Source organism: Muntiacus reevesi, chromosome 1, assembly GCF_963930625.1.
Source record: "Muntiacus reevesi chromosome 1, mMunRee1.1, whole genome shotgun sequence".
Taxonomy (NCBI): Eukaryota; Metazoa; Chordata; class Mammalia; order Artiodactyla; family Cervidae; genus Muntiacus; species Muntiacus reevesi.
Window position 1 is genome coordinate 56,586,415 of NC_089249.1, and position 25,662 is coordinate 56,612,076.

The 25,662-nt window shown below is 50.0% G+C and overlaps 1 protein-coding gene across 5 annotated transcripts in view; it reads right to left on the bottom strand.

Annotated features, from left to right (window-relative positions):
• Positions 1 to 2,230: 2,230 nt before the first annotated feature.
• The window catches only part of TCF20 (transcription factor 20), a 188,542-nt gene continuing 165,110 nt past the window's right edge, over positions 2,231 to 25,662 (bottom strand). For 3 of the 5 annotated variants that reach the window (XM_065944944.1, XM_065944970.1, XM_065944979.1), the window contains exons 3-6: positions 16,803 to 16,896; positions 9,996 to 10,045; positions 8,877 to 9,004; positions 2,231 to 3,531 (exon numbers count right to left, since the gene is read on the bottom strand). In XM_065944944.1, coding sequence (XP_065801016.1) covers positions 8,921 to 9,004; positions 9,996 to 10,045; positions 16,803 to 16,896 — 228 coding nt within the window. In that variant the 3' untranslated portion in view covers positions 2,231 to 3,531; positions 8,877 to 8,920. The remainder of the gene's footprint in view (positions 3,532 to 8,876; positions 9,005 to 9,995; positions 10,046 to 16,802; positions 16,897 to 25,662) is intronic. The other 2 variants (XM_065944954.1, XM_065944963.1) reach the window with 2 other exon arrangements.

The window sequence follows — 25,662 nt, forward strand, 5'->3', positions numbered from 1 at the left end:
ACTAAGCTCATGACATCTGGTCCCATCACTTCATGGTAGATAGATGGGGAAAAAAACTGACACAGCGACACTTTTATTTCCTTGGGCTCCAAAATCACTGCAGATGTGACTGCAGCCACGAAAAAGATGCTTCTTCTTGGAAGAAAAGCTATGACAAACCTAGACAGTGTATTCAAACAGAGACATCACTTTGCCAACAAATGTCCTTATAATCAAAGCTATGGTTTTCCAAGTAGTCATGTGTGGATGTGAGAGTTGGACCATAAAGAGGGCTGAGTGCTGAAGAACTGATGCTTTTAAACTGTGGTGCTGGAGAACAGTGTCTCTTGGACAGCAAGGGGCCAGTCAGTCCTAAAGGAAATCAACCCTGAATATTCATTGGAAGGACTGATGCTGAAGTTGAAGCTCCAATACTTTGGCCACTTGATGTGAAGAGCCAGCTCATTGGAAAAGACTCTGATGCTGGGAAAGATTGAGAGCAGAAGGGGATGACAGAGGATGAGATAGTTTGATGGCCTCACTGACTCAATGGACATGAGTTTAAGCAAACTCTGGGAGATTGTGAAGGACAGGGAAGCCTGGGGTGCTGCATGCAGTCCACGGCATCACAAAGAGACGGACTCTGAGCAACTGAACAACAAAAAGAAACGCGCTATCGTGCCATGAAAAGACATGGAGGAACCTTAAATGCCTATTACCAAATTAACCAATGTGAAAAGGCTACAAACTGTGTAACTCCAACCATATGACATTCTGGAAAAGACAAAAACTATGGACATAGTACAAGATCCGTGGTTGCCAGGGGTAAGAGGAGGGAGGGATAGAGAGACGGAGCACAAAGAATTTTTACAGCAGTGAAGCTGCTCTGTATGATACTATTGGTGTGTACATGTCATTATGTGCTTCCCTGTTGGGCTCAGAGGTAAAGAATCCGCCTGCCAACGCAGGAGATGTGGGTTTGACCCCTGGAGTCAAAAGATCCCCTGGAGAAGGAAATGGCAGCTCACTCCAGTGTTCTTGCCTGGGAAATCCCATGGACAGAGGAGCCTGGCGGGCAACAGTCCATGAGGTTGCAGAGTTGGGCAGGACTTAATGATTAAACAGCAAACCCATGTCACTGTACATCTGTCCAAACTCAGAGCACACACCACCAAGAGTGAACCCCAACATAAACTATGGGCTGTGGATGGCAGTGATGTGTTGATGCAAGTTCACCAGAGCAAAGGCAACGCTCTGGTGGGGAACGTCGATACTGAGGGAGGCTGTGCATGTGTGTGGGGGCAGAGGATACATGGGGCACCTCTGTACCTTCTGCTCAACACTGCAATGAACCTAGAACTGCTCTAGAAATAAAAATCTGTCCAAAAAATACAAAGAACTCAAGAGTGGCAGGAGTTGAAATGTCCATGAACAGTTGAGGCTTCTTGCAGAAGCTGGAAAGCTAGAGTTGGGAGTGAGGCGTGGAACAGGGCCACTCCCTAGTGAATGGTCATTTCAGGAGCCAGTTTGAGGAACCATCACCGGTGTTTTACTCAAAGTATCATCAGCCCAGTCAAAAGAGTTTAACAAAGGCAAAATGAAGAACCAACCATCTGCTGTCAGGAAAGTATTTTCCTGAAGATATGTTCAAGGTTTGTGGTTTAAGCCCAACACCTGCAATCTCTCAATCTCATCTGAACTGTGTTAATGCCAAGACCAGACGGGATGCCAAGGAAATAAAAAGCCACCATTCCTATGCAGGTTCCATGGCCCACACAGCACACCCACCCACACCTCCATCCTGCTGGAGGAGCCATTATAGCAAAATTAATCTGCCATTTCTGCAGCCTCAAACTGATAAGCACACCAGAACGCATTTATAATTGCTTATTTCTACTTCACAACATTCCTTCCAGTGTTTCTGTTCTCTAAAACAAAACAAAGTCCATTAACATTGCATTATTTTTTAATAAGCTTTAAAATTCACGTTGATTGGAATTTTGTCCTCCTCTCAACTTAAGTAATCTGGCTATTCTCACACACGCGGCTGAGTTCCACCCGCCAGGCTGAGCGGCTAGAACTGTCCTTGGTTGGGATCATTCCAGGGTCTGCTGCAAGGGCCCTGGGCCTGCGGGAGGCCTGGGTGGCTGGGCCAGTCTGATGGCAGCCACCTCTGCAGCAGAACCAGAGCCAGCCTGGGGGCTGGGATGGGAGGAGAAAGAGACGCGTTTGCTTCAAACAAAAAAGGAAACAAGGTTAAAATGAAGTTTATTATTTTTTTGATTTTTTTTGTTTTGTTTTTTAAATAAAACTGTTTGTGAAACAGCTATTTTATCCCCATGGCAGAGTGACCCCTGAAAGATGCACTAACCCCTTCTTAAGGCCTTAACAAGATTTTTTTTTTTTTGTATTTTTTTCTTTTTTTAAAACTCAGATATTTAAAAATTATACAATTTACAAAACAAAACAGAGCAACACAACACAGAGAATCACGTAGCGTGGGGCTGCTCAGCTGACAGGCTCCCTTTTCTTTTATAAAAATGAAAGCAAAAGAAGAAAGGGTGGAGTGGGTGCTCCTGGTCAGCTTGCCCCACGTGACCACACCTGACCCCGCCCCTCCCTGTGTCCACTCCTACGGCTCAGGTTCGTCCCGTCCGCCCTGGGGGTCAGGGCACAACAGCTGCCTGGAACGTGCCCAGGGGTGGCCATCCCTTGATCCTGCCGGCCAAGCCGCTTTGGTGGGATGCTCGGGGTTCTCACCGGCCAAGGACCCAGGACACAGTTGTGACCGTGGGGCCTCCGCCCTGGGGCATCCGCCAATGTCCCCCCCCCCCCGCCCTGAAAAAAAAATAAAAATTAAAAAAAATAATAAATAAATAGTGTTTCTGGAAATGAAAAAGATTTATTTTTGTGTTTAAACATCATTCTCCCATTCTTGAAAACACGGACCATCCCCCACTTCCCTCCCCCTCGACCTTCCCACTTTTGAGACAAATTACTGACAAAGACATGGTTTGGTGTGGTTCGTCTGTCCTTCCAACCCCGGGTCTAGAGTCTCTGAATTGTGTGAGCTGGGCCAAGGATCTAAGCCACCCCTGTCCTTGTGAGATCAGTTTGTTCGGTTCAATTTCACATTTAAATTTCACGTTATTGGAACAAATTTGGAGTTCTTTAACTAGATAATTTTAAAATAGAATCAAAAGGGATAGCGCACCTTTCATTTAAACAAAGTCTTTCCAGACTAAAAATAGATTTATATATATATATTTTTATCCCTCCCTTTTAATTCCCCCCACCCTTTCCCATCATCCCACCCTCCCCCCACCCCCCACACTGTCACTATGGAGATTGTGTCCATGGAAACAGCCATTCCAACTTCTTGGGTCTTTCTTTCCTGTGGTGTCACCGGTTTGAGAGTGATGTAAGAACTTAGGAAGGAAGTGCTGGCGCGGGCAGGCACGCGGGGTGGGGCGGGGTGGGGTGTGGCTGCACAGGAGGACCGTTTCCATTCCATCACGAGTGTCCACCACCTTCTCATCTCCACAGTCTCACCTGCAAGACAGACAGACACTGGGTGCTGGGAACCCCTGCGTGCTGCTGTAGCCCACAGCCCCTGCTCTGTGGTGGACTTTGCAGGACACCCAAGGGCCCATGGTGGAGCCGGCTGTGCGGCCCTGGGCCTGAAACAGGGAAAGGCGGCAATGACCTGGCCAGCCGCGCCGGGAATGGACTCAGAGTGCTCGTCCCCAGGGCTGTGGAGGGAGCCGAGACCAGGAGAGACTCCCCTGACCCCGGAGGTGGGGCTGCCCACCGTGGGGCAGCTCTTGGGGTGACCCTTGCTCAGGACGCTGCCCCCTGCGGCCTACAGCAGGACTCAGCACGTGGGCCCGGGGACCTGTCCTCACAGAGGTGCTGACGTGGAAGAACCAGCTCAGGACCACGCCACAGGCGGCTCTCACACCTAACAGCGGACACTCCTGGGAGCTCTGGGGAGGGTGGCTCTCAGGTCATCCTCTGGGGCGCCCCGGGCCCTGCCACTGGCGTCTGTCTCCTTCCGGCCTGGCTCCAGGCTTAGGAAGACTTTCCTGGTGACCACGCAGGGCATGCAGGCTTGTTCCAAGGGCATCCTCAGGATACTTCGTGGGTCCTTGCATATGCAAAGATCTTAGAGACACAGCAGCTTCCAAGGAATTCAGTCCAGAAACATTAAGCCAAGAGCCACGTGTGGGGAAGGGGCTCACCTGGCTTCTTCCTCAAACCCTTTCCGGTGCCCTCCACCAACCAATAAACCGCAGGAAAACCCAGGCATCACCAGTCCCTTTTCTGCTTCTGTAAAACTTACTAACACACAAACTTGTTTAGGCTAGCCTGTGTATACGAGCTAAGAACAGACATCCCACCTGCCATTGCCAGAAAGAGATCCCTAACTGCTCGGCAGAAAACATGAACAACAAGAGACCTGCAGGGCCAGCAGCACAGTGTCGCCGCCCTCAGGAAAAAGCAAACCCTGGCCTCTGGCTGCCTGGGCCGTAGCTGAGCAATCCTGCCACGGCCGCAGTGTGGCTCCCCCCGCACCCAGGGGGTCCCCCAGCGCCCCCTCCCCCAGCACTGAGGCTGCCAGGAAAAGGGGAGCAGCAGCCTTCTCTGGTGTCGCCCCAGGAACCAAAGGCCCTCTCTCAAAGTGATGCCAGGGAAGGGCTGGCAGGCCGCCTCAAACAAGAACCAAAGGGGTCAAATCTTGCCAGGGATGTGGGCCACGGCAGGAACAGAGGACAGGTGCCCTCACGTCCTGCAAAAGCTCGGCTCGTGGAGCAAGGGCCAGGGCGGGGTCTGCCCTCTCCGCAGCACTTGGCACAGTCTCCGGCCTGCACCCCCCAGAACGCAGGTGGTCTCGGCACCAGGGTCTGCCTGGCTGGCGGGCTCTGCAGGCTGCTGGCCCGGGCTCCTTCCCTTGGTGCCACTGTGGGGCCTGGTGGCCCATCACACCCCCCGCCTGCACCCAGCCTCCGGCCTTCCCCGCAGGGACCTCCCCAGGATCTGAACTTGACAGGCCCAAACTCCTGATTCCCTGAAAGAATGAGACCCTAATGTCTCTGTTATTCCTAAAAACTATTCCTTTAGTAGGAAGAATGGGAAGAAACCTCTTGAAACATCTAGTAGGGGCCAGGCACTCTGCCAGGAGCCCTCCAGACACTACTTCACTGGAACACTGCGAGGCTTGCCCCCCACCCCGCCCCGTTATCTTGGAGACAAGGCCCTGAGAGGGGGCCCTGTGCGGCCCAAAGCCCCGGGCTGGTCAGACTTGGGCCTGGGGCTCACGGCCACGAAGCTCTTCTGACCGGGCCCCTGGGACTCTGCCTCGGAGCCGCCGTCACTGCAGGTCTTGTCCAAAGGTGCCGGACGGGGCTGCGGAGGCAGCACCCGGGCAGAGCCGTGGCCCCTGAGAGAGCGGGCGGCCCTCTGTGCTGAGGCCGCTCTCTTCTCTGTAGAGGCACCGGCATATTCGGCTGTCGGCAACGATCGGGCCTTCATCCCAGGCCCAAGCATTCCCATCAGCCTCTTTCTGCTGCCCTTCAGCTTCACCTCAGCCGCTGGGAGCTGGGTGGGCCCCCCGCCTGGCTGAGGCTGCCCTCACCTTTGTAAGCTGAGACCCGAGGCTGCTGGGGAGGGCGTGAGGAGCCTGCGCCGGCCCGACACCACCAAGTCAGCACCCTCCTCCCTGGGCCGCCCTGTGCGGACAGGAACTGCCATGCGCCCGTCCCCTCCGATCCTGGGTCAGTGCATGAAGAGGCCGAGACAGCGCCCTGTCCTCACGGGAGGACAGTCGAGTGGAGACGCAGACTATATGCGAACATGTCAGCGACTCGAAAGCGTGGTGACGCCAGGGAGGTGGCAGAGTGGGGACCAGGGGACTGGGACGGCTGCTCTGAGGACGTGCCCTGAAGCTGAGACCCAGAGCGGAGACGAGGCACAGCACCTCGGCCGGGGGAGCCGAGTGTGGGCGGAGGAGTCAGAGGAGGTGACTCCAGGGCCTTCGGAGGTGAGCTGAGGAGCTGCACTTGGCCCTACAGGCAGTGGGAACCTCAAGTTGCGGAGAGACAGGAGTCGGTGCAGAGCGTGCGGGGCCGTGGGGTGGGAGGGAAGGGGGACCTGGGACATGATCCCAGGCACTAACCTGGCACCCAGGCCAAGGCAGAGCTGGATGGAGGTCACAGCTTCCTGCCCATGGGGTGGGGGCCGGGGGGGAATGGGGTCCCCGCGTCTACTGCTGATGAGAACGGGGGCCGGGTGAGGAGCTCCGTCCACTAGCTGCCCTGAGCCGGGGAGAGGGCCGCCCACCGATCTCCTTCCGGGCACAGCTGGCCTGGTGAGGGACTAGCGCCAGGTACCTCACGGGGCAGTGGGAGGTGAGAACTCGCATCCCCGTGCCCCAGCCCAGGGGTTTTCTGCCAGACAGGGCTGCGCCAGGCACGGCGGAGACATTTCTTCACGGAATCCTCACAAGGCTGGCCACTCTTAGTGCTCTTTTCATAGGAGGAGAAACTGAGGCACAGAGACGCTGAGTGGGCTGACCCTGTCACACCGCAGTCTCCACACAGGAATGACCGCTGCCCCTTCCCCACCGCGTGATGGTGGGGCTGCCCCGCAGCACAGACCCCAAGGTGAATGCTCCCTGGGAGGGGGGGCTGCGTCTGTCCCTCACGCTGCGGCTTCCCGCCACCTGCAGAGGGCTGAGGGGCCAACCCAGAAGGGCCCTGCCCTGACACGACGACAAGCACTTGGGGGGATGAGACGGCGTTCTGTCCCTCCCTTCCCTCCAAGAGGGAAAGGCCTGACCTCAACAGGCTTGAAACAACCCCAAGCTGAGAGACAGGCCACTTAATCACTCGGCGCCTCATTTCTTTGGTGTAAACATGACAGCAACACCAACCCTGTGAGCAGTGGGCCATGAGGCGTGTTGCCCTATGAGAGCCGAGGGCTCTTGGCAGCTGGCAGAGCCCAAAAATGGGCAGAGAGGATGAACAAAATTAAAATTTCCAAGAGGAAACTGGGCCCAGACTTCCTACTTTTCTCAAACACAGGCGGGGACTCCAGGACAGGACCAAGAGGCCCCAGGTAACCCGTGGTTCTCCCCCAGCCGGCTCTTCCCGGACTCTTCCGGGAACACTCCCCGTGGCCTCTGCCCCACGCTGCTCTAAACACTGGGGCCAGGAAGGTGGCAGAGCCGCCCAGAAACGGGGACACACAGAAGGGCCTGGAAACCCCCAGACTGCTGCTGCTTGAGGGTCACTGGACCCCGTGGGTTCTAGAAACATGGGGAGCTCCCCGTGGTGGCCAGCCTCCCGCCCCCGCGCCCCGGAAGAGCAGGAAAGAAGAGAGAGCGCGCGGAGTCCTCACTGGACACATTCATGACAGCACTGTAACCCTCACGGGCTCGTCACCCAGCAGAGGGCCTTCTCTGGAGGCTGGTACCGGGACCCACCTAAGAAACAAGTGACTTCTCAGATGAAAACTGCCACGTCCCAGATGAATTTTAGGCAGACTCCCACCCCCTGTAACAGGGATGCTCAGTCGTGTCTGACTTTTTGCAACCCCACTGACTGCAGCCCTCTAGGCTCCTCTGTCCATGGGATTTTTCAGGTAAGAACACTGGAGCGGGTGGCCATGCCCTCCTCCAGGGAATCTTCTGGACCCAGGGATCGAACCTGAGTCTCCTGTCTCCTGCACTACCCCCGGGGAAGATTTGTAACAAGGGGGAGGGAACATTCCAGATGCTCAGGCACACAGTGCTGCCCCAGAGAGCCAGGCCTTGCGCACCTGTGTGTGGGTCGCAGACGCCTGGAATAAACACAGATGCCCTCACCTGAAGAGAGACAATCCCTTAATGAACATTTCTGAGACAACCAGCTGCCCACCCCATCCTGTAGAAGCGAGTGCCCCAGGTCAGTTACATTCTGCTTTTCCCTCAGTGACTCAGTAAGGAGGGGAGGATGTGGAAGGCGGCGTGGGGGTGGGTCCACTGCCTCGAGAGACCCAAGTCACATAATCGCGCTCTCACAGGCACACGCTACCAGCCCCACCACGAACCCTCAGACACATTCACAGAAAGCGCAACTCAATCTCCTGAGATTTTTACAAGTAAAATTAAACGTGGCGCTAAAGTCTACTAAATCTTTGAGGGGATTTTCCTTCCCTTTGTACTTCTATGAAAGGAATCTTTCATAGCACCGGGAGGCGGGGGAAGATTTCACATAACAAAACTTGGGGAATTTTTTGTTTTTCAAAGGAGAACTCACTCAAAGGTTTAGAGTTATGGTGGTGTAGTCGCTAAGTCATGACTCTTTGCGACCCCATGGACTACAGCCCACCATGCTCCTCTGTCCATGGGATTTCCCAGGCAAGAACACTGGAGTGGGTTGCCATTTCCTCCTCCAGATCTTCCCAACCCAGGGGTGGAACCTGCGTTTCATACACTGCAGGCAGATTCCTTCTGGCTGAGCCACCAGGGAAGCCCAAGCTTTAGAGACATCAAGCAAATTAAAGAAAAGATCTCTGGTGAGAAGCCTTTCTGAGACGGGGAAAAAGCGAGGGCTGCAGGCAAAAGCGCCCCCACCTCAGAGGCTCTGTCCTGAAAGCCAGCTGCCCCCAGGAACCCCACCCAAGGCCTGCCTTCAGGAAGAGCCTCCTGGACCCTAGGGGACGATGGAACCGTTTTAAAGCCCCGCATTATCTTTCCACATGTATTCTAGGGGGCTAAGCAACAATGGAGGAGTGTTTTATCCACCAGGTGCTGGCCTCATGCAAGTAAGACACCGTGGTGCCTCCTGGCCCGGGCGAGCCGGCGGCAGGGGCCACGACACCCCCTCACAGTCCGCAGGGGCGGCGGCCCCACTCACCTGTGCTTGCTGAACTCTCCATTCCCACGAGCACACTGCCCCCCTCACCCCCGCTCCGACTGCTCTGTGCTGAGGCTGCCTTTCGCTGTCTTGTTCTGCAAGGGGGGGACAGGGCATGGGAGGGGAGGCTGACGCCGGCAAAGCCGAGGAGACGAGACAGGAGGGACAGAGAACGAGCGTGCGGGTCAGGGCAGGCGGAGGTGAGGCGAGGAACGCACATGGAAAAGGAAAGAAAAAGCAGAGTCAGTACTGAACGACATACAGGAGATACTCAAGACAGGGCAAAAGACTGAGGCAAAATGTGACGCTTCAAAAAGGGAAGTTTAAAAAAATAAAAATGCAAATTAAGTAAAAAATAAAGAGAAAATTGTAAGATCCAAGGATCCATCCCGGGAAATAATTTTTAGAGAGAAGCATCAGTAAGCATCCTTCAGAAGCAATTTGAGGGCAGACCGTCAGGTTGACCTCTTTCTAGCACCTTCTGGCCCCACTGAGCAGACTGAAGGCTGTGAGCACCGGCGGCCACCAGGGGTCAGTGTGACCTCAGCCGGAGGAGAGCCGCCGCTGCAGGAGCGCCAGGCGGAGGGCTCCCCGGGCCCAGCCCTTCCTGGGGTCCCTTCTCCACACCCTCCCCTCTCCACACCCGTGAGTGGTGTCTTGGAAACAGGCCATTCACACACTCCGCCCTCATGTTTCTTCCCTTCCTAAATTTGAGAGGTGACCAAGAGACCAACTCTTGAACCAAATGCAGACACCATGGGCTGTGCCTGCAGAAGCAGAACCTGGAGGGAACGGTGTTTCCCCGAGAGCCGGGCGTCAGCTCTCTCTAGTCAGTGAAGACGCCTCTGCTCTGCATCCAGGCCTGCAGCCAACCTCACCCCACGCCAGTCTGTGGTCTGGGGTTCCACTAAACTAAGGCGGAAATCAGGCGTTTCATGCGTTTCTCTTAACAGATAAAAATACCTTCTCCCCAGCTCCCCCACCACACGGTGCGACTCCACATCACAGGGCTCCCTCCCGTCTGCCCCTCCGCCCCCGGGCCCTGGCCTGAGACTGACAGCCGGTCTCCAGGTCTTTCAGGAGGAGGCCGCGACCCCCTGGCCCTGCAGGCTGACTCACCTTGTGCTTGGGGCACCTCACCGAGAAGTTCTCCTCGTGGAGCAAACAATCTGAAAGACAGAGGGGACGGTCAGGAGGGGCCCGGCGTGGGGCACAGCCCGAGGGGCACGGGGTGCAGGGGGGGGTCACACATGGAATAGAGGGCCCCACACTGTGGTTTCTAATAGGGGAACATGAGAGATATCCCCAAATAGCCTAGGGCACCTCAACATGGCGCAGCATCAGTCGGTCAGACAAGGTTTCAGAGTAGGGAAAAGACGAGACAGACTGCTCCAACACAGACGCATGCGGGTACAACCCCGTGTGTCACGGTGTTTGTGTGAAGAAAACAGGACAGAGGAGATCTACCAAAACAGGACAGCATCCAAACCCTTACTCTTTGGATAGTAAGATTATAGGTGACACCAGTTTTATTTTTTCTGTATTCCCATGATCACATCCTGTTATTTTAACAACCTCCAGTAAATGTTCTTTTTAGAATTTCTTATCCTAGGCTAAGCCCACGCCACAGGCCCACGCCAAGGCTTCCTTGTGGAAACACTGAATCTGCAGGCCTCTTTTCTCCTGCCAAGTCACAGGTCAGGGGCAGAAAGGGGGCCAGGCCCAGCCCTGCTGCCGCCCTCCCCCCCAACCATGGAGATGCTGGAGAAGCTCCGCAAGCCACGCGCAGGGCTTCAGAGGAAAGTGAACCCCCACGAGGGGCTGTGAGTCCTCAGCCCTAGAGCCAGAGGTGGCGGCAGGACGTTAATACTGGTCACGCGTTCTCAGAGAGCTCCCAGGCACCATGGCAGGAGGCGGCATGGTACTTAGCCTTGTTACATTTACAATTTAACTCAGCTTTAAAGCGAGGTCCAGATGAGCGGCCTGTGTAGCCACAGATTTCAAGAGAAATAATAATAAGCAAGGGGACACACAAATGGAAACTTCTGAGGCCCTCTACATTTTATGTAAACCAACAGAGACCCTCCCACAATTTGGCTGAGCCACCTTCCCTCTGGAGTCTCAGGATCCTAGGACTGGGCAGGTTTAGTCCTCTCAGCCCCAGGCAAGCCTGAGGGTTTGGGAAACAGCAAGTCCTGCTCATCTTTGCCTCACCCCCCACCCCCAAGCAAACAGCACAGCAGTAAATGAAATGTGCTAATTTACAATCCACAAGTACACGGTGTGACCCAGGCTCCTGTCGCTCCAGTTGGCCAGAGAGCTCCCGGGCAGCAGGGACAGACAGCTGGAGCCCGAAGGAGGCGCCTTTGTCTCACCTGGGCGGTGGCCGCAGCATGCCGCCAGAGACGGCAGAGGCCACGTGCAGTGAGGCCACCCTCCCACCCCAGCAGTTTACAGAATTGAGGAGGGGGCGTGTGAGTTGGAAAAGATACCATCAGGAAGGCAGAGGTCTGAGAGGGTCCTCACATAGCCATGGAACAGTGACCGGCAGCAATGAACCATTAGTAAAATGTGCTTCTAGTTGGGAAACATGTCCCCACGAAGTTAAAAGCAGAAAAGAAATGAAACATTAGAAGTGCACGCTAAAGGCAACTTGGAACTAGTGCCTAGTACTTCTGGAAACGGAGTGTCCTGAACCAATCTACGAGACCTTCTGGCAAGGCCTCCCACGCAGGCAAAGGCGCTCCTCACTCTGGTGAGGTCACAGGCCTGCAGGACACGTACTTCCCCTTCCTGGCAGGACGAGAAGCACGAGAAGCAAGGCTGAAGAGTGCAGCCTCCGCTAGGGGACGGGGAGCCTCTTCTTGACTGCCTCCCGCCAGCCTCCGCCAGGGGAGAGGGAAGAGGGGCGGGAGGCTCGCAGCAGGCGCCGGCCGCTCACTGGCTTCCACGAGCCCCTGGCCTACCCGGTGCAGAGGGCCCGGTCAGCACTTTCCCATGGTGAAGTCAGATCACCACACAGGCTGGCAGAGACTCACCAGGTTGCTGAGCTGGCAGGGTGGCTTCCAGACACAGACACCAACACCCCAGGCTGGTGCTCCACTTTTGAGAGTCCTCTCTAGGCGTAGGGGCAGAGGACTCTGCTGAGCTCCTGGCAACGAGCTATGTGGAGCCTCAGATACCCACGTGCACCCACAGATGCTCCAGCTAGGGTGGTGAGCCCGAGAAGGGAGAAAACGGAAGGGCGTCTAGTATCCTTGGGATCTGCCGAGCCCCGGCAGCCTCCAGCTCAGCTACAGTCTCTCAGGGCGACACTGAGTGCTCACATTGGTAAAACCGGGCTGGGACTGGGGGATCCGCCAGCCTCACCGAGCAGCAGTCTCCTGGGGCCAGAGGAAGCGGGAAGAGGGCAGAAGCAAAGCCTTGAACTGGCTTCTGTGATGCAGACAGCTCCTCTCCAGGGAGTGGCAAGACCACCAGTCGTTTTACAGAGCCCATCAGGGGCCCTAAACCCGCTGCCAAGATCAAAGTTGGCAGAGAGGAGCAGCTTTAAAATGCTGCAGGAAGGGAGGCCGCAGGTGAAATTCCCAGCTGTGTTTCCTCATGAAGCCCCTCTGGCCAAGATCCTTGACGCACAGCGGGATTACTGCTGAGCCGCCACAGTCTTCTGTCTCTGGTCTCTGTGGTGTGGCTCGCTGCATGAAACACGTTCCAGCTCTTTCTTTTTAAACTGGCGCTCCTGCTCTTATTACTTCCTCTTCCTCTGGGAGACAAACCCCGTGTCTGTGACATAGTGAGCAGCACGAGAGAGCAAACCATGCCGTCACGAGTGTGTGACTGCGGTTAGCAGGAGCCACGGACCCTTAGGTCTCCATGGAGATGCGCCCAGAGGTAGAAGCTTTCCCTTCAATACCAATGGCTTCTAAGGTTTGGGCAGCTGGCAAGAAGGCAGAGATGAAAATGCTAAACTGTTCCTTAGTTTGCACAGAGACGGGAGACTTGACTAGAGGACTTATTTTTTTTTATAATTAGAAAGAAAAGAAATCAGTGAAGGCTTTTCCAGACACAAAGACTCACCACTTACAGAATTCCTGGGAAGACTGTGGATAGATCTAGACATCAGTCCGCAGAGTGACTCGGGCTCTGGGTCAGTGTGACTCAGGTCATCAGAGAGACCAACAAACGCCCCAGACGTGGTCACCCTACGAAGCTGCTGCTCTGAGGCCAGCCCCGTGTGGAGGAGCAGAGTGTGCAGCAGCTGGGGCAGCAAAGCCAGAGGGCCAGGGCCCCGACCCGGACAGCCCCCCTACCTGGACACTCGGCCACCAACTTCTGCCAGAGAGAGATGTCACCAGCTTACCTGGTAGGCCACAACAGACAGGCTCAAAGAGAGCAACGACGAAGTCACTGACTTCCTGACCCTCAGCTGACGAAGTCAGCCCTGCCTCCTCCGTCAGAGGGAGGAGAGCCCAGGGCCTTTCCCAGAGAACCTCCACCGCCCCGCCTTGCCAAGGTGGCGCCAGGCCTGTGCTGCCAGCCACCAAGGGAAGCAAGATAAAATAAGAAGCCTCTCCCTTCCGAGCACTCAGTGGTGACACGTGGCTATGGCTGCTGCATCGGACAGTACAGGTCTAGAACATTCCCCCACGGCACAAGCTGACCGAGCAGCACTGCCCAACCCCTGCAGGCAGGCGCCCCGAGTGCGCGCTGGGGGCACGCCTGCGGGGCGAGGTGGCCTGCCTGCTGCTCACCGGGCGCTTCTGGGCAGAGGCCCTGTGCAGGAGACCTCCGCTCACTGGCCACTTAACGGGGGAAGGAATTCTTGCTGCATTTCCCTCATAAAACTTACAAACCACCGCCAAAAACCCAAGACTTAAAAATCTTCATTTAAAGACCACGAAGCTTAAACTAGAAAAAGAAACAAAACATTCTGACAGAACCCTGACTGTATCATGAAAATGAGAAAAGGCAGTGGTTGGCTCTGAGGGAGAAGGATTTAGCAGCTGTTCTATAGAACACCCCAGACCATGGTCCAGGTGAATTACAGCTCAGATTCAACCTGGAAACACGCAGAGGAGGACAGAGGACAGAAGGGACAGACCGGAACCCAAACTCCCTGAGCTGACGTTTCAAGGCTCTCTTCTCATGCCCACTTTCCCCTCTGGTCACATGGGGTCCTGGCCACCAGCTGCCCTTCAGCGTGTGCAAACATACTTTCACCAGAATCTAACTTCAGCATAAAGTTAGAGCATTATCTTTATCTTTCTTTTTTTTTGGCTGTGCCGTGTGGCTCGTGGGGTCTTAGCTCCCAACCAGGGACGGAACCTGGGTGCCTGGCACTGAAAACCCAGAATCCTAACCCCTGATCGCCAGGGAATTCCCTTTCTTATTCTTTTCAGCTGCAGTCCCTACAGAAACCTGGAAAGAAGAGAACAGGGAGGAGGAAAGGAGGGACAATGAGAAGGATGTGAGGGGCAAGGAGCAAATGTAGGTGAGCGGGGTGAAGGGTAGTCGAGGGGAACTTGGATTCCTCCTTGCCTGCCAGATCCGACTCCAAGTGCTCTGTGCTCTGCACGGCTGTCACCTGCTCAGCCCCCAGACTCCGTCAGCACTCTCATCTTTCTTCCCCTTTTCTCTCCCTGCATCCTGACTGCCAGCATTATGAGCGACCTGCTAGGTGAAGGTGTCAGACCCATCTAACACTCAAAAAGTAACTGGTGAAGACAAGCAACAAAGAGCTATGCGTCATGAGAAAGAAAGAGGATTCTCCCAGGCACTGAAGCTCTGAGTCAGACTCAAGTCTCCTGCACTGCTCCCTGGATGGCACTTCTCAGACAGAAGGGATCCTTCTTTCAACAGCCGTCACACTGCAAAACACCACTCTGATTACCTCCAGAGACCTGGAAAGATGTCTGACAAAATCCAACACCAGTTCATGATAAAAACACACATCAAACTAGGAGCAGAAGGGAACCTCCTCAGCTACATCAAGAACGTCTGTGAAAATCCCACAGCTATCATCAAAAGGGGTCAGAAACAAGGCAAGCGTACCAGCTCCTGTCACTTCTATCCAACGTTATGTGGAAGATCCAGCCAGAGAACTAAGGCATCTATCTGACTGGAAAAGAAGTTCAACGACCTTTTTGCAGGTGACGTATCTTATCTATAGAAATCCACTAAACCACTATTAGAACTAATCCGTGAGTTGAGCAGAGTTCCAAGATCCATGATCAATACATATACCTCAATCAATTATACTTCTATACACTCACAGTGAACAACCTGAAAACTGACTTTAAAAAAAAATTCTATTTATAATTGTACTAAAAATAATAAAAATACTTAGGAATAAATTTAACAAAGAAAGTGCAAAACGTCTACCCTGAAATTTACAAAACAGTATTGAAAGAAATAAAAGACTGAAATAAATGGGAAGACAGATACCTCATGATCATGGATTGGAGGATACATTATTACCAAGATGGCAGCACTCCCTATGATTTTCAGAATCAGTGTAATCACTATCCAAGTTTCAATGACTGTTTCCCCTCTCACCCACAGAAATGGACAAGCTGATCCTAAAATTCATCATAGAACAGCAAAAGATCCAGAAGAGCCAAAACAATCTTGGAAAAAAGGAACAAAGTTGGAGGACTCACACTTTCCACTTTCAAAGTCTACTACAAAGCTACCATGATCGAAACAGTGTGGTACTGGAGAGTCCAGAAATAAGCCTACACATCTACAGTCAACTGGTTTTCGACAAAGGTGACAAGGTGAGTGAATGAGCAAAGGGCAGCCTTTCCCACAAATGGTGCGGGGACGACTGGGATCCACGTGGAAAGCAATGAACTGGAGACCACATATAAAAAATATCGCAGAACAGACCAAAGACTCGAGTAAGGGCTAACTCTAAAACATAGATATATGATGTTTGTGATTCTGGATTATGCAATGGTTCTTAAATGTAAGAAAAGCAACAAACGGCATAAGCAGGAAAATAAAAATAAACTGGATTTGGTTAATGTCATTAGCCACTAGGGATGTGCAAACCCAAATCACAAAACGAGACACTGCTTCATGCCCATGAGGACGGCCATGGTGAAAAAGACAGATTAAACACAGGTGCTGGTGAAGATGGAGAAATTGGAACCCTCACACATTGCTGGAGGGATGTAACATGACTCAGCCACTTTGAAGAATGGTCTGATCATTCCTCAAATGGTTAAACAGAGTTACCATGTGACCTAAGAATTCCACCCCTAGGTTTATGCCCAAGAGAAATGAAAACAGTAAGCACACACAGAGACTTGCCTATGAATGTTCACAGCAGCACTATTCATAATGATAAAGAAGTGGAAAACCTAAATGTGCATCAACGGAATGATAAATAAAATATGGTGTATCCTTACAATAAAATACTGTTCAAAAATAAAATGAAGTACTGACACATGCTGTGATGTGGATAAATCTGAGTCTGGAAGCGAAGTGATACAGAAGCCCGTCATGAAGACCACATATTGTGTGATTCCACATACATGAAATGTCCAGAATGGACAAATCCACGGGGATAGAGCAGACTCGTGGTTGCCAGGGGGCGGAGGGTAAGAGAGACCACCAATGGGTAGGGGTTTAAGAGGTGATGAAAATGCTCTAAAATTAACTGCGATTTGTGCCTGCACCACTGTGAATTCGATGGTAAAAATCACTGAATTGTACACTTAAGTAGTCGAATCTTTTATGAATTACAAAAGTTATAAAAACCATCCCACTTAATTCATCTTTGGTACCTTCTCTGCATTCCTTCAGAATTTACAAATAGAACAGGGTTAGATGAAACAAAACAAACAATAAAGAAGACAGAGAATCAAAGTGGATGTCCTACCCTTCAGATGTTCTGAACAAGGGTCCGTGGTCCCCTCTTACCTGCGTCAATGGCACACGGGTAATGGTATCGGAAGGAGCAGCCTTTGTTGTAGCAGCCCAAGGTGGCGCCCGCCTCCTGGCAGTGGGAACATTTCTGCAAGGGAGGAAGAAGTCAGGCCGTGTCAGCATCCCAGACACCCTCTCCTCCAGGCCTGCCCCAGACCCCGTCGGTCAGACCTCAGCGCGTGTCTCTGCGGTTACCGGAGTCTGGCGGCAGGGCGGGCTGTCAATTTCCAACCGCCACTCACTGACCACATCATGGAAGCCATCCAACAGCAGCGTTTCAGGCCAGGCCTCCCGAATGTTCACAAATAAATCAAAGAGAACAACACACAGGCCCCCAGCCCTGCCTCTGGTGTTCCTGCTGCCTGCCCGCCCGCTGTCTGCCTGTCCTTCCCTCCATCCTCACCGCTTTGGTGAACTGCTTACAGATCCTGCCCGTCTATTTCTGCTGTGGAAGTCTGCGGTAGGAGGAGAGGGTGAGATAGTAGAGTTATATATAAGTCTTTCAGAATTAAAAGTGGAATTTAGTTTCTAGTTCCTATTTTTGTAAGAAGAATTTATTTTTATTCTGCTTATCCCAAATGCCCAATACAAGTATATTTCTCTTTTCAGAAAATACAGGCTCCTGTGTGCACATGGTATTTTTACACCCATATCCTATTTTAAAGGCACTAGGAAACCTGCCATGAATTTCTGGCTGAGACATGATCCTGTAATTGAGATGCCCCTCCTCCTATGTTCAGGTTTTCATGCAACGGGGCACACCTCTAGCGTGTTATGTGGCTGCCCATGCGTGCTCGTTCTGTGTCCTGTCAATAAGAATCACATTTGTGAAATGAGCCCCACTGGCCCCACTGAGGAAAGGCGCAGACTCTTCTGGAGGCTGAGGCCACATAGATGGGGCTACCTCAACGATGTGGATGCTTGTTCTTGATTCTAGGGAAAATAAAAGTGCTCCATAAACAGTTCCACTTGTGGAAAATGGCTTCTCCCCCAACACACACCGCAACCCTCCTGGGACAAAGGGACCAGAGGGCGCCCTTCCAGGCCCACGTGGCGCACAGGCCGGCAGCAGTCAGGAACGCCTCACCGAGTGGGGTTCGTGAAGCCTGCCTGGACGGAGCCATGGAGTGGACACCCCTAACCCACAGCGGCAGCAGTAGGGCGACAGTGAGCTGGATCGAGTGCCCCGACGCTGACGCCGATGGAGAACTACACAGACGCCAGCCATAGCGCGGCCCCGAGCACACCCTGCACCACGCGGCGGGCAGTCCTGCACGTGCCCCGTCTGGTCATAACCAGTCTGTGACAGCCCCGCTCTCAGACAAGGTACCTGGAGCCTCAGAAGGGGAGAAACCCGCGCCCGGTCAGAGCCAGTCCTGGCTGACCACACCTGGCCTCCTCCAGAGGCAACCGGGGTAGGAACAGGGTGCTGAGAGAGCCCTGGAGAGCGACATCCTTCCGGGTGCTGATAACCACGTGCCCCCACACCCTTGCCAAGAAATAAAAGACTTCTGGCCCAGGGTAAACCCAGGGCGGTTGGCAGCGTCTCAGCCAGCCCTTGTCAGTGCCACAGGGTGCCTTCAGAACAAAGGCCTCAATCATCAGCCAGAGAGAAGGAACATGGCTAAGTCCTCCACGGTCACCCGCAGCCCTTTCTGCTACACCCCTTCTCCTAAAGGAGCCCTGACGGCCAGCCACCCAGGGGGCTCATGCTCCGGGCCCTCCCTGCTCTGGCGGCCACTGAGAAGTGGGTGTGTCAAACACTTCTGGTAGTAATGTCTGAAGAGAACAGAACTTCTGAGAAAGTTTAGGCCTCTACCAAGGGACAGGAAGCCTTCTCACTCGGCCTCTGTGAGGAGGGGATGGTGAGATCTGTCGCAACCATCTCATCACCACAGGGGACAGCCCAGGAGACAGAGCCCAGGCTGCTGAGAACTGCAGCGAGACAGGGCGGACAGAGCCTGGATTTCTGGGACATAATTGAGCACCAGGACCACCTGTGTCCAGACCTGTTGAGGAGGACACTTTTCTTAAAACACACACACTTTTTTGTTTAACTCTGTAACTTGCAGTCCAAGTATCCTGACAAGCAGGAAGGGACCCAGTACTTGAGGCCCTGCTGCATTTGGTTATAGGTGTGGACTCTGGAATCCAAGTCACTCCTTGGTGAAGTGACTCCCCTGCTGCCCATCTTTGTGCTGTTCTTGGTCAGAGTCCTAACCTTCATCTCTTCAATCTGCAGATGTGGACCTGACAGTATGATCTACCTCAGAGAGATGTTGGGAGGGTTGAATGTGTTAATCCAGGCTTTTAACAGTGGCTGGATCAAAAGTGCTCAGCAAACCCGACCCAAGGACACCCATGTGCCAGACATAGGCCAACAAAGAGCCAACAGCGGAGCAGCCTTGTCATTCCCTTGGGTCTGAACACTGTCCATTTCCTTCCCACCTCAGCACATACATGCCTCTGTGCCCCTGGCAGGGCTTCACAAAACTTCTTGCCCAGAACCAGCCCACAGGCCCCATTTTTCTCAAAGAAAAAGAAAAAAAAAAAAAAAAGCAAACTCCCTCACTAGGAAATGACATCAGTAAAATGATGCTTGCTTCTTCTAATTAAAAAACAAAACAAAACCATGCAGTTAATTTATTGTTTTTACTTCCAGAGGAGAAAGACCCTGCAGGGTCTATTCAGGCCTTAGAGAAAGGACCTTATGGCATTTAGTTCCGTGCTTCCTCAAGTGTGGTCCTTGAACCAGCAGCAATGTCATTACCTGGAAACTTGTTAAAAATGCAAATTTTGGAATTCTGGGCAGACTGTAGAGTAGGTAGCACCAGGAACCTGTCTCCACGCCCAGACAATAACTGCACTGGTAGAATCTATCTAGAATAACTGCTCCAGAGCCCTGGAGTCTGTTGAAGGCCTGCAACTTCCCAGGGAGACATGGATGGAAAATGGCAGTTGATTCTGCCCATCTCCCCCACTTCCAGTCAAGTGCAGGCAACCTAACTTTATAACTTTGTAAGTTAAGAACTACAAAAAGAACAAACTAAACCCAAAGTTAGCGGAAGGAAGGAGATAATGAGGACTGAAACAAAGATAAATGAAACAGAGAACAGACTATAAACAGAAAAACCAAACTGAGGGTGTCACTATTGATTCTACAGAAATAAAAAGGATTAAAGAGAGTACTATGAGCAACTGTTGGAGAAGGAAATGGCAACCCGCTCCAGTATTCTTGCCTGGAAAATCCCATGGATGGAGGAACCTGGTAGGCTACAGTCCGTGGGGTCGCAAAGAGTCAGACACGACTGAGCGACTTCATATCATATGAGCAACTGTACACCAGTAAACTGGATAATCTACATGAAATGGACAAATTTCCAGAAACACAAAATCTACCAAGGTTAAATCACAAAACTCCCAAAAAAGAAACGCCCTGAACCTGATGATGGCTTCATTGGTAAATTTCACCCAGTGTTTAAGAAAGAACTAACACCTGTCCTTGTGAAACTTCTCCCAAAAACTGAAGAGAAGGGGATATTGCCAAAATCATTCTAATGAGGCCAGCACTAGCAGATACCAAAGCTAGAAAAAGAAAATCACACACACACAGACACACAAACCCTACAGACAAATATCCTTTATGAACATTGATGCAAAAATCCTTGACAAAACACTAGCAAACAGAACTCAACAACAGCGCCTGATTATACGTGCTGACCAAGTGGGGCTCATCCCCGGACTGCAAGGGTGGTCCAGCGCGCAGAAATGGGTCAGCGTGATGTGCTTGTCAACGGCATGCAGGACGTAACTACATGGATACCTCAACAGAAGCAGAAGCAGCATCTGACAAAATGTAGCACCCTTTTATGATAAAAACACTCAACAAACTAGGAATAAAAGGAAACAAAAGAAATATATGAAAAACCTACAAGGAACATCATACTCAATGGTGAACGACCAGCAGTGTTTCTTCTAAGATGAGGAGCAAAACAAGGACACTTGCTTTCACCACTTCTAATCAACATAATAATTTCTAGCCAGAACAATTAAGAAAGAGAAGGAAATAAAAGGGGTTCAAACTGGAAAGAAAAAGGTAAAATTATCTGCTTGAAGATATGAATCTTATGTTTATAAAAACCCTAGAGTTCACATACACACCCACACTCCTAGAATAAATGAATTAATTCAATAAATGAATAAATGAATTCAGCAAAGTAGCTAGTTTAACACAGAAAAATCAGTTGCCTTTCTATACATGAACAGTCTGAAAAAGAAATTACAAAAACAATTTGATTCTCAATAGCATCAAAAAGAATAAAATACTTAAGTATTAACTATGGAAGTGAAAGACTTGGGCAATGAAAACTACAAAACATTGCCAAAAGGAATTAAAGAAGACATGAATGGAAACACATCCTATGCTCAATGATTAGAAAATTTAGTATTATTAAAATAGAGTGACCTACAGAGTCAACACAATCAAAATCCCAACAAAGTTTTTTTCAGAAGTCGGAAAATCTATCCTAAAATTCATGTGGAATCTGTTTTGTCGCTGTTGGGCCTCACGGCTTGCAGGATCTTAGTTCTCTGACTCGGGATCGACCCCAGGCCCTCAGCACTGGAAGCAGGGAGCCCTAACCACGGGACTGCCAGGGAATTCCCACGTGGGGCCTCAGGGAAACCTGAAGAGTCAAGACAAGCCTCAAGGAAAAAGAACAAAACTGGAGGACTCGTGCTTCTAACTTCAACGCTACCGTAATCAACAGCGTGGCGCTGGCACAAAAACAGAGATAGACCAACAGAATAGAATAGAGAGCCCAGAAATAAACCCTTCCATATATGACCAAACAATTTTTGACAAGGGTGCCAAGATCATCCAATGAGGAAAGGACAGTCTTTGCAACAAATGGTGCAGGGAAAACTGAATATCCACATGCAAAAGAATGAAGTTGGACCTTTAACCTAACAGCATACACAAAAATCAGCTCAAAATGGATGAAGGACCTAGATGTGAGACCTAAAACAATAAAGCTCTTTGACGAAAACGTGACCCCAAAGTTTCATGACACTGGATGGGCAATGATCTTTTTTTTGGGTTATGAACCTAAAGTTCCACATAACAAAAAGTAGACAAATTAAACTTTATGAAAAATTTAAAATGTTGTACATCAAAATAATTGTCAACAGAGTAAAAAGGCAACCTACAAGTTGGGAGAAAATATTTAAAAATCATCTATCTGATAAGGGATTAATATCCAGAATCTATAGAGAACTCCTAAAACTCCACCAAGTAATAACAACAAAACCCCCAAGCAAAACAAAAAACCCCAACCCATTTCAACAGTGGGCCAAGGACTTGAACAGATACTTCTCCAAACGAGGTAGACAAATGGCCAAAAAACAGGAAAAAATGTTCAACATCACTCATCAGTACCGAAGTGCAAATCAAAACCAAAACAAGACACCACGCCACACTCAACTACTGTCAAACAGGAAACAACAGTGTGGCGAGGAGGTGGTGAAACTGGAACACTCGGGCACTACTGGTGGGAATATAAAATGGTACAGACACTGGAAAACTATACGGTAGTTCCTCAAAAAATTAAAAATAGAATTACCATATAATCCAGCAAGTCCACTTTTGAGTATATAGCTCACCAAAATGAAAGCAAAGTCTGAAAAGTATCTGTACACCCTTGTTCATAGCAGCATTATTCACAATACCTAAAATATGGAAGTAATTCAAGTGTCCATTGATGAATGAATGGATAATGAAGTACAGTATACACATACAATGGAATATTGTTTGGTCATAAAAAGGAAGGAAATTCTGACACACGCTGCACCTTGAGGACATTGTGCCAAGTGAAGTAAGTTAGTCAGCAAAAATCAAGTAACACACTACTCAACTTATATGAGGTATTTAGAATAATCATAGTATAATGGTGGTTGCCATGGTCTAGAGGGAGGAGAAACTGTGGAGTCTTGTCTAATGGATACAGAGTTTCAGTTCTATAAGATGAGAAAGAGCTATGGGAATGTAGACCACACAACAGCGTGAAGGTATTTAACACCACTGAACTATGTACTTAAAAACAGTTAAACCAGGACTTCCTCGGCCATCCAGTGGTTGACTCTGTACTCCCAATGCAAGGGTTGTGGGTTCAATACCTGGTTGGGGAACTAAGAGATCCCGCATGATGTGTGGCACAGCCAAAAACAACAAAAAATGGTTAAACCTACAGCTAACATCAGACTCAATGGTGAATAGCTGAAAACATTTCCTCTAAGATCAGGAACAAGACAAGGACCCCCACTCTCTCCATTTTTTTATTCAACATAGTTTTGGAAGTCCTAGTCACAGCAATCAGAGAAGAAAAAGAACAGGAATTTAGGTTGGAAAAGAAGTAAAACTGTCACTGTTTGCAAATGACATACTAAACACAGAAAATTCTAAAGATACTAACAGAAAACTACTAGAGCTCAGCAGTGAATTCAGTCAAGTTTCAGGATACAAAAACAAAATTAATACACAGAAATTTGCTGCATTGCTACAAATACACACTGACAACAAAAGATCAGAAAGAGAAATTAAGAAACAATCTCACTTATCATCACATCAAAAAGAATAAAATCAGGAATTCCCTGGTGGTACAGTGGTTAGGACTCCATGCTTCCAATGCAGTGGGCATGAGTTCGATCCCTGGTCAGGGAAGATACCACCTGCCTCCAGGCAACTGAGCCCGTGTATCACAACTACCGAACCTGCACTGTACAGACTGCAAGCCACAACTGCTGACGTCACCTGCAGCGGGGCACAGCCAAAAAGTAAAAAAAACAAAACCAGAATGAAATTAGAACATTATCTAACACTATATACAAAAATAAACTCAAAATAGATTAAAGACCTAAACATTAAGACTGGATACTATAAATATAACTCTAGAGGAAAACACAGGCAGAACACTCTTTGACATAAATTGCAGCAATATCTTTCTGGAGTCGCCTCCAAGAGTAAAGGAAATAAACAAATGGGATCAAATTAAACTTAAAAGCTTTTGCACAGCAAAGAAGACCATAAACGAAATGAGAAGAGAACCTACAGAATAGGAGAAAATATTTGAAAATGATGCAACTGACAAGGGGTTAATTTCCAAAATATACAAACAGCTCATGCAGTTCAATATTAAAAAAGTAAACCACCCAATCAAAAAATGGATGGAAGATCTAAATAGACATTTCTCTAAAGAAGACATACAGACAGCCAATAGGCACATGAAAAAATGCTCAACATCACTAATCACTAGAGAAATGCAAATCAAAACTGCAATGAGGTACTAACTCACACTGGCCAGAATAGCCATCATAAAAAAAAAACAAAAACTGCAAATAATAAATGCTAGAGAGGATGCAGAGAAAAAGGAATCGTCTGGTGGGAATATAAATGTACAGCACAGGGAACGATACTTAATATTTTGTAACAATATGTAAGGGGGAAAAATTTAAGTGTGTATATATATATATATATATATATAGTGTATATATACACACACACTATATATAATTGAATCATTGTGCTGGACACCTGAAACTAACATGATATTGTAAATCAACTATACTTCAATAAAAAATAACAAAAATGGTTAGGATGGTAAATTTTATGTTGTCTATTTCGCCACAAAACAACAAAAATCCAAATTCTCAAGTCCCATGTCAAGTATCCAGGCAATTCTGATGCTCCAATACAGTTTGAGAATCACTGGTCCAATTTCAACTCCCAAACTTTTTAGATGAGGGAAAACAAAGATGCTGTGACTGGCTAAGGTAGAATTTCAGGTTTCCTGGGTCCCACTGAGTGCTTTTTCCCCTGTTTCTGCCCCTTGCAGACTAATGTAGACAGTGGACCATAAGAGGTAGACCGGACCCCCACAGACGTCCAACCTCATCCTCAGAGGCTCTGCCTCATGGCCATGGACCCTGCAGATGTGGTTCAGTCAAGGACCTCAGATGGGGAGTGTTTGCTGGATTATCCAGGTGGCCCAATCTAATCACATGGGTCCATATAAGGAAAGAACCTCTCCCAGAAGAATCAGAATCGCAGGCACCAGGGAGATGTGATGATGAGAGCAGGACAAGAGAGATGTAGCGCTGCTGGTTTTAACGTGGTGGAAGGGGCCATGAGCCAAGATGCGGGCGGCCTTCAGAAATTGGAAAAGACAAGAAAAGTTCTTCTCTGGAGCCTCCAGAAAGGAACACAGCTCTGCCAACACATTAACGTGAACCTAGTGAGACCGTGTGGGACTTGTCACCTACAGAGCTGTAAGATAACAAGTGTGTTTTCAGCCACTGAGGTTGTGGTAATACATTACAGCAGTGACGGAAAACCAGTGAGTGGGGATTTCCTGAGAAACTCATGGTAAGAGAAGTGACTGTTTATTTTCCTCTTACATTCCTCGATGTAACAAAATTTCACTCACTTTTTCTTAGGCAAATTCTGGCAACAGATCAGTGACACTGGAACTAGAAGGGGCCCTGGGTCTGTCTTCAATGACTTTTTTTTTTCCTGGTTCAAGAAACAGACTAGAAGCAAGATGACCTGCTGAGGATCACATAACTAGAAGTACCAGAACTTAGAACTAAAGATTCTCTTCTTCTGAACTCCAAGTTCAACCACTCTTTATACCCACGGTGCTGCCTTCTAGTCCCCTTCATTTACTCAGCTACCTAGCATTTGAAGAGTACTTCCTACATGCCAGGTGCTGAAGATAGAATATGAAAAATTTCTCTAACGGCTTCTATGTCTGATCACCCTTTCTATCCTAAAATCAATATCCAAGCCAATACTGCTTCC